General features: G+C 35.3%; 3 protein-coding genes across 4 annotated transcripts; 1 reads left to right on the top strand and 2 right to left on the bottom strand.

Annotated features, from left to right (window-relative positions):
• Positions 1–140: 140 nt before the first annotated feature.
• Positions 141–3,608, top strand: LOC113493261 (LIM domain-containing protein jub). The gene is made up of 6 exons (XM_026871152.1): positions 141–1,774; positions 1,879–2,048; positions 2,141–2,203; positions 2,301–2,466; positions 2,669–2,809; positions 3,063–3,608. Exons 1-6 carry the CDS (start codon positions 274–276, stop codon positions 3,170–3,172), a joined length of 2,151 nt encoding a protein of 716 aa, XP_026726953.1. The 5' UTR covers positions 141–273; the 3' UTR covers positions 3,173–3,608.
• On the bottom strand, positions 3,072–5,408 carry LOC113493262 (uncharacterized protein C18orf19 homolog A). 2 transcript variants are annotated; one of them, XM_026871153.1, is made up of 4 exons: positions 4,893–5,408; positions 4,656–4,801; positions 4,338–4,561; positions 3,072–3,196 (listed from the first exon to the last, which is right to left on the bottom strand). In XM_026871153.1, exons 1-4 carry the CDS (start codon positions 5,264–5,266, stop codon positions 3,176–3,178), a joined length of 765 nt encoding a protein of 254 aa, XP_026726954.1. In that variant the 5' UTR covers positions 5,267–5,408; the 3' UTR covers positions 3,072–3,175. The 2 variants fall into 2 exon arrangements, with proteins under 2 accessions (XP_026726954.1, XP_026726955.1); XM_026871154.1 differs by lacking the exon at positions 3,072–3,196 and having other exon boundaries at positions 4,137–4,561.
• Positions 5,409–6,542: 1,134 nt separating this feature from the next.
• On the bottom strand, positions 6,543–8,554 carry LOC113493268. The gene has a single exon (XM_026871161.1). The coding sequence runs from the start codon at positions 8,479–8,481 to the stop codon at positions 6,691–6,693; it is 1,791 nt and encodes a 596-aa protein (XP_026726962.1). The 5' UTR covers positions 8,482–8,554; the 3' UTR covers positions 6,543–6,690.
• Positions 8,555–8,591: the final 37 nt, after the last annotated feature.

Consider the following 8,591-nt stretch of genomic DNA (forward strand, 5'->3'; position numbering starts at 1 on the left):
AATACTTTAAGAATTTGAACTAGTGAAGTTCCGATCGATACATAATCTGTTTTAGTTACTATAAATCGATAAAAGTTAAATGATACTGAATTAAAAGTTATTCTCATGCAGTAAGTATAATGTGTACGAATGAATCGACCTGAGTCGTAGATCATCCCTAGTGGATGTTTTGTTTGAGAGTTTAATTTGACGATTTTGAGATGATTCACTCGCACTAAAGTAGTTTGAACTAAAGTTTTAATTATTTTCATTCGTTGCATTTATTTTTTTAATATGGATTCATCACGAAGAAGTAACTCTGACGAACAACGATGTATAATAGGACTTCAAGATTTGAAAATATCTAACAAAGTTGAAGATGTTACTGAGCAAGCGCACGGTGCCGTAACTTCAAACTCAAGTTCTCTTGCCAAAACTCGACCTGTGGGTGCAATAGAAAGCTTTGTACTGGATAATAGCCAAAATAACCGCCAGGATTACAGCTTTTATGAGCGATCTAATGTCATAGCCGCTTCTAAGTTTGCTACTCCTAAACGAGTAGAAACAATTGCGTCGATCAATAAACGCGATATAAACACTGCAGCATTGCCTTCAAGCCCAACGCGCTCCATCGATTCCATATCACAAAGGTCACTCAGTTATCAAACCGACGACCTATATGAGATTCCAGCGATTCCGAGTGTTCAACAATACCCACCACCAGTGTATGAGAATATAGATTACTACGGAGAGCAGCGGTCGCCGCAGCCGCCCTACTATCATCAGCTGTACCAGCAGGCGCCGCCACCGCCCGTATCTGACGGCTACTACGACACGCGCTACAGTAAAGCTCAGCCGCAAGTGCCAGTTAATTCCAAGACAAAACTCAATCCTCTAGTGTACGAAAACATGTTGTGTTCTGATAATGACAAGAAAAGTGAATTTAAACCTCAACTTAATCATGACCAGCGTTTTATACAACAGGGCTCTCTTCCTGGACCACAGGTGGCTAATATAGGTGTCACCAGAAATATGGCCCAAATGATAACTAGTGAAAAAAGTAAAATCGACAAAGCTCCTCCACCTCCACCATATAACCCTACTCAAGAGAACCCAAGCAGTGATTACACAGTCATGAAGTCTGCTCCACCCAAGTATACTGATGTCAGTGCTCTTCTGAAAAATGATAATACTATTAGTTTTGATGATAAAATTGTTACAATTCCATCTACAGCAATATATGCATCAATAGCACCAAGTGCTCAAAGACCTAAAGCTAACATTGCTACTGAGGTCCAAACAGCTACAGCGAGCCCCAAATTTTTCCACCCCAAACCAAATATTGGAAGCAGCACTGGTAAAGAAAAAACAACCCTAATGAATGGAGGATATAATCCAAAACCTACAGTTGCCAGTAGAATGCAAATAATTGAAGATACTAATGGATCAGACTATGTGTGCATGACAGGTGGTTCGCCTGCTGCAGCAGTGGCAGCAGCCAACAGAGATAACATGTCAATTGCATCAGAATCTATTACTTCAAGGAATTTAGTGTCAGGGCTTACATCTTTGTGTTCTCCTGCTCAATCTCCAGCACCTAGCCCTACTCCAAGCTCTGTTTCTCAAGTCTCAGGTGGATCTCGGGGTTCAGGTGGCCGTGGCAAGAGTTTATTGCCTTATAGCATAACACCTCCACGCCCACCTGGTCCAAGTGAAGCTCAGCGTAAAATAGAAGAACTAACTAGACAACTAGAGGAAGAAATGGAAAGGCAGGATGAGGAGGGAGAATATTTTGGTATGTTTCTTTTCATTTAAGGAAATACCTTCTAGGACTGCTATGGTAGCTTATCTTACAGTGTACTTGGTTATGTTACTAACCAACTTGCATTTGATACATAGGTATTTGCCATACATGTGGTGCTGGAGTCACTGGAGCTGGTCAAGCTTGCCAGGCTATGGGCAACCTATACCACACCAACTGCTTCATATGCTGCTCATGTGGCAGAGCATTAAGAGGCAAAGCTTTTTACAATGTGCATGGCAAGGTGTACTGCGAAGAAGATTATTTGGTTTGTAAACTATTTTAGACATTCTATAATTAAAGAATGACCATGAATTTAAATGAAGTGGTAATATTTCTTTATAATTTTTAATGTTACAGTATTCTGGTTTTCAACAAACAGCTGAGAAATGTGCAATATGTGGGCACCTGATTATGGAAATGGTTAGTATGCTCTATAAAACATCTAAACTTGCAAGTATCTAGCATCTACTGAATAATTGTAGCAGTTTCTCAATTGTGTAATGTTATTTCCTTACAGATTTTGCAAGCTATGGGCAAATCATATCATCCAGGATGCTTTCGTTGCTGTGTTTGTAATGAGTGTCTTGATGGAGTGCCGTTCACCGTGGATGTTGATAACAAAATATACTGTGTCAACGATTATCATCGTATGTTTGCGCCTAAATGTGCTAGCTGTGGAAAAGGTAAATGGTTTATCATTTCCAGCCTTTATTCAACATTACAAATGGCGTGTTTGTTATCTTTACTTTACTTACAACATTTTCCAGAAATGCAGCTTTCTGATACATCATATCTTAAGTTGTTGGAGATAAGATAATGCTTATGTATTACTATGAATATGGTCATTCATCATTAAGTGTGTATTGATGACTATTTCTATTGCAGGAATTACACCGGTTGAAGGGACTGATGAGACAGTGAGGGTAGTATCAATGGATCGCGACTTCCATGTTGACTGCTACATGTGTTGTGTCTGTGGTATGCAACTTACTGACGAACCTGATAAGCGCTGCTACCCATTAGCTGGTATGTCTTTGAGATTAACTAATTCAAGATATCTTAGATAACAAACAAGTAAATCCCACTAATCATAGAGATTAATCAGTAAGTTGGGAAAAATATATGTTGGCTTCTTTTAGTAAACCAACATTATCATCTTATTTAACATAACAAAAAAAGGAAATTAATGTTATCAATATTCTATTTCCAACATTTTTTAAACACAATAATTATACAAAAATATATGAATTTGTTTAAATAGATCTAATTAACATTTCAGGTAAGCTAATGTGTCGCGCGTGTCACTTGACCACGATCGGTGCGGCGTCGGGGCCCGGCCTATCACCAGCTCCTCACCTCTCCCCCGCTTCTTACCAGTACATGGGTTGAACGTCATTGTTTCGGCTGCTGCGTCTATTGCGTTAAAATAATCATTACATCAAAAAGTTGTCAGGCTATTTCTATTATAAAGGTATGTGCTCAAAACAGTTGTATAGCTAATGTAGCAACTATTAGCATTTAGTGTATTTAGCTTTAATATACTTAACATAAGTTGATGATCGACCTGAGTGAATCAATTTTGTCAGTGTTATGATAAATGAGGTAGTCATGATAAAATAGGCTTGATTGATTGATTGAATTGATAATAATAGGTACAGAAAGAGAATGTTTTTTATGATGTCATTGATATGCTTAGATATTTGTTAGATGTTAGTCTATAGCATTTATTATGGAAACTGTTTATTTAGATTCCATATGAAACTACACAAATATGAAATTAATGAGACTACTGTTGCCCTTCTGTAGGTATGAAATTTATGGAAAATGTGATTTATTTGCTAACAAGTTATTCTTGTTTTTATTTTGTGATATCTGATAACTCTGATTTAACATTACAAAGGAATTGCATGAGGAGTGATTAAAAGACGAAGGAATTGCTATAGCAGTAAACAGAGTAATGTGTGGAGAGTACAACTACTAATAGATTTATAAACCCCAAGTATTATGGCTGCTAATTATTTGCCATTAATGTAAAACGCATTTATTATTTTTACACACTAGACAGGGCAGCACTCTTGCTTGGTGTGTATCACATGTTACTTAGTAAAATGACACATGAACAAGTATATATTTATTGTTTTTGGTCTCATGTTAGGAATAGTTCACAGTGAAAGGCGCAATATAACATTCCAGTAATGTGCTGTCTTGTTTTGTACTTAATGTAATTAGTTATAATTGTTTTTATATGTACATTTTGATGAGAAATTATGTGATTATTATGTAATTAGCTATTTTATATGAAATAAACATGATTTTGTTAAGTAGTACTTTTATATTTAAATAATAAATATTGCAAATTTTATAACGGTTTATATTTTTTTAAATTGTCCTAAAGTTGGCTCCATGGAAGTATTATTTTAACAAACAAAAGTTTTACTTTTGAAGTATATTATAATTGATTTGTTGTTTAATCATTCAGTTTAAAATATCCTTTTTGTCCTTTACATATTTTGTGCGGTAGAAGATGCATTAAGTTTCATTTTATTTTCTTCACCTTATTTTTGATATTCCTCATGTCAGTTTTATATCTTTTCAAATCTTCCATGACCTGGGTGCGTTTTTCTTTCATCTGCACTTGATAATGTTGTTTACTTTCTTTAAATCTGTCTTGTAGGTTATCTCGCTTTTCTTGGAAAATTTCCTTAATTCGCTCTCTTGAAGGCACTGGTTTAATAAAACCTATTGCTGTTAATTTCCTAATAGCAACAGTAGTGCCCCCTGAAAACACAAAAGAAAATTTATTGGATTGCACAACTTATATAAAAATTGCTAATGTGTTCTGTAGTGATATATTTAATTGCAGGTATATTACCAACTGTGACAGCATATCGTAGAGGTGTTGCTAACTTGTACAATGCTAATGCTAGAGCAAAGTATCCCGCTGTGGAATCCTTAAGAGGAGCTATTAATGAGTCACTAATACCCAGAGATTGTAATAACCCGAAAATATCTACACCACTGTAACAAATAAATACAATTAATTATTGTTTAATCAATGTCACATTGTAACTTTTGAATAAAATTGCAACTATTGTTATGAGTTACAAACCTTCTGACAGCGTAATAAAAACTACCAAACCAAACGGCAGAGGTGCACACATGCACAGGCAGCAACACATACCAGTAGTCCCTATACATTGCTTTAAATTTTTTTATTATTCCTTTTTTGGTACCTACTGGTTCCTGTAGCGGTTTATCAGGAGGTGGGCTACTTTGAGAAGAACATTGCCTGAAGTTCTTTGTAACAAAACTTATGCCTCTTGCTTCAAATAAGGGCCTGGTCTTCGTAAATGTATTTTGGTAGCAAATACCACTTGCCAAAATTTTCATAGGATATTTGTTTTCGACACTCCATTTTAGAGGTTTGGTTATATTTTGTAGATAGTAACAGTTTTTATACAAAGTCCTATATGCAAGCGCCATTTTGATATTTACGTTTTTTTTGCACTAAATTCTTACGAACTATACATTTTAAAAATATTATTCCAATATTATTAATAATTCAGGTGTAACGGGTTACGGGTTAGATTATTGTTGACAGGAAATAATGACTGACAGTTATCAGACAGGTCATCCCGCACAGTTTAGATGAGACAGGGAACAGGTTAAAAATATCTTGAAACAGCACTCTCAGAAAATTCTTAACACTATAATTTTCATGTGAAAAAAATCATTTATAAAAGAAACCTAGTGATTGGACATAAGAGAATTTTAAAGATAGAAACTGAATGATTTGTGGGCCTTGTAACTAGTGGGGATGTACTTTAAGAGACTTCAGATCTGTGCCTTCAATAATAAACTAGTACACTAGTAAATACTGCATCTTTCGGACTATAATTTGTATTTTGTACCCTTTTTCAATGTGCCTATCATAATTGAATTTGTAATGTTATCAAAACTATTATTGTAACGGAATGGATTTTTGTTATTCTAGCACTGTTTACGAGTTTAATACCTAGACAAATTTGGAAACTAACACCTCTGATAAACGTTGAGCTTTTAAGGTTCGTAAAAGCCTTTAAATAAGTGCGGGAAGAATAAAATAATACTTACCCACACTGCGGGTATCTGCAGGCATGGAAAAGTTACTACTTAATTACTCTACAATATCAGCGATTTAGTCAGTTATTTTACTAATTATGTACCGACTAATTTAATTCACCACACCTTCCCTGTACGCTAAGAGGATTGTTTCATAACATTTATACTAATTAGACTACTCTGAGGTAATATTGGCTGTAATGGTAAAAGGTAAAACTATGTCCTATAAGTCCCCCAAGTAAATTCCGTCAAAATTATTTTAGCAACTAAGCTGTTTTTAGTTGGTAAGTGGACAGGGCCCCGATTCTGTTATTTGGCTATTTACAATGGCCGATGAATGAATGGCGATTGGATTAAATTTGAAATTATTCCTTTTCTCATAAGCATTTTACCAATACAATAATTGGAATAATTGATCTTGAGTGGCAGAATGGGGGCCCAGGTATTTTGTTTTCGTAGACTGTCACGGGGAAGTTAGGCTCAGGACTTAGCTTCGTTGCGTAAACTGTATAACAGTGCGACTGACTGAGCGGCAGAGCCATTTACAGCAGCATTAATAATAATAATAAGTACACTTAATATTAGTAGAAAATTTATTAACCCTAATAAACCACTTCCTCTTGGAAATAAATAACGAATAAAAAATATTTATTTGTAAAAAAAAAAACAGATTTCGTAGTTTACATAGGTAGAAAAAACTTAATGACAACATAAAACTGGATGAATGGAACTTATTAATTCTAGTCGTGTACTTAATGAGAATCACCAAACAACACGAAGTGACCAGCCATCAATTACCGGTATAATCAACCGCAGAAGCAATACATTTTGAGAGTAGCATCGGGAACACAATAACTTTGATTGCCATATAGATTTAGGCGGCTCACTGTCCCAGAAACGACCCAGTTCGATGCGTCTCTTCTAATAAGAGTGGCATCGAAGATGCCGCCGCCTGGCGCCGTTTTCACCATCACTGTATATATTTTCCATTTCTTATGATTTTCTACTAAAGATACATCATAAATGCGCCGAAGGACTAGTGTTTGACATTGAGGGTAATTATTTAATAACTCATTGAGTCGCATCACAAGCTTAAGCGCTGCTGATATTTTAAGTTTGCTTCCAATTTTAATTCTTTTTCCTTTGTGACACGAACACCAGTGTTCTTCTATACCAACTGTTGTGCAATTTCGTTTTGGAGATACTGGAAGAAATAAACTGGTTTTACTGTGTAGGGAATACTCAGATCCAAGTGTTCGATATCTCTCTATCAGTGCCAAATCTTCTAACGATTTAAGATTGAGTAGATCAAGTAGAGTTTTATAAATATCAAACGGAGTAGTTAGCCTTTTCGTATTTATTAGAATATTTTTAATAGCTAGTTTATGTCGACGTCTAAATTGTTCAGGAAACAGGATACCAAGCAGCGGTAACCGTTCTTCGGAGCGGCCTTGCGCCGTTTGCACAATGGGACCCCATCTCATTCCATGATCACTTAGTAATACAAGAACAGTTTTATTCAAATAATTTTCTTTATGTAACTCCTTCAAGAAATTATGATATGATTCATCCATAATGTTGGGCATGTTCAGATCTTCATGGCTTACTGATTCTTCCCAAAACATGCCGAAAAAATTGTTATTCTTCAATTTATGAGTTAAACTGTAAATGTAGTCTAAAAGAATTTGATAAAAAAATTTGGATCCCATGCATTGATGAAAGTTGTAATGTTGATCTTTGAAAAGATTTCTTGTTTCAAATATAAATGGCTGTAAATAATTATCAGTAGGTTGCCTGCGTAGGCTGTATTCGTAAGTGCCTAAGACCGCAGCGATACTGTCCGATCCGAGAGCTGTTTGGTAGCCTTTCTCCTTAAACTTATCCCAAATGAATTGACATTTATTTAAGTCGAGGACTTTGTTCCGAGTATATGCTTGCTTGACATAGTCAAATGAAAGGCCAGTCAGTATTGGGAACAAGTTAGGAAAGGAGTTATCTCCTATTTTATTATAACCCAATAACTCTATCATGCCTTTATCTTTTAAAAAGTTCGCTGTTAATGGCATGGTTCGATGAAAATTAAGTCTTGACATACTTTCTATTCCTAGTATGAGAACGTTATACGAGTCCTTATTGCTGGCTGTGTTCGAAATTGGGTCAAGAGAATTAAATAAAAAGAAATTCTCATAAACTTTGTTATCTAAATAATAACATTCCACTCTGACGAATTCGTGTTCTGCTTTTATAACAGAAGAAAATAATTTGCAGTCCCCATAATTTATGTTACTCATATTAGCTATAGCAGAGAAATTGGTATAGCAACAATAGAATAACTCTTCTTTTAATACATTGAATGAGGGCAGTGCTTCTTCAATAACCCAGATATGCGAAGTATTTGAAGTCACTAGCTGCATGGACGAAGCACAATTTTGTGAATCTTGCGGAGGACCCACAAACGATTTAATATTATCACTGACTTCGGGATAGTCTATTATAGAACATCCTTCTGTGCGGAGAGCAAACACTTCGCTTTCAAAAACTGTAAGCACTTCTTTAATTATAACTATAACATAAGATAAAACTTCCCAAAAATGCATCGCTGTCTAGGTACACTTATTTATTCTTTTTTTTTATGACCACGGTGTATAGTACATGAAATGCACTACAAACTAAAGCCTGTTTTTGACTTACTTCACAATATTTACCA

Source organism: Trichoplusia ni, chromosome 4 (genome assembly GCF_003590095.1).
Source record: "Trichoplusia ni isolate ovarian cell line Hi5 chromosome 4, tn1, whole genome shotgun sequence".
Taxonomy (NCBI): Eukaryota; Metazoa; Arthropoda; class Insecta; order Lepidoptera; family Noctuidae; genus Trichoplusia; species Trichoplusia ni.

Excerpts from the sequence above, each read along its gene's own strand:
- LOC113493262 (XM_026871153.1), bottom strand. The coding sequence starts at position 5,266 with ATGGCGCTTGCATATAGGACTTTGTATAAAAACTGTTACTATCTACAA. Across the intron at positions 4,802-4,892 it reads TTTTATTACGCTGTCAGAAG|TGGTGTAGATATTTTCGGGT; the intron begins GTTTGTAACTCA and ends TATTTGTTACAG. Across the intron at positions 3,197-4,337 it reads TGAGGAATATCAAAAATAAG|ACGCAGCAGCCGAAACAATG; the intron begins GTGAAGAAAATA and ends TTAACGCAATAG.
- LOC113493268 (XM_026871161.1), bottom strand. The coding sequence starts at position 8,481 with ATGCATTTTTGGGAAGTTTTATCTTATGTTATAGTTATAATTAAAGAA.
- LOC113493261 (XM_026871152.1), top strand. The coding sequence starts at position 274 with ATGGATTCATCACGAAGAAGTAACTCTGACGAACAACGATGTATAATA. Across the intron at positions 1,775-1,878 it reads TGAGGAGGGAGAATATTTTG|GTATTTGCCATACATGTGGT; the intron begins GTATGTTTCTTT and ends TTTGATACATAG. Across the intron at positions 2,049-2,140 it reads ACTGCGAAGAAGATTATTTG|TATTCTGGTTTTCAACAAAC; the intron begins GTTTGTAAACTA and ends TTAATGTTACAG.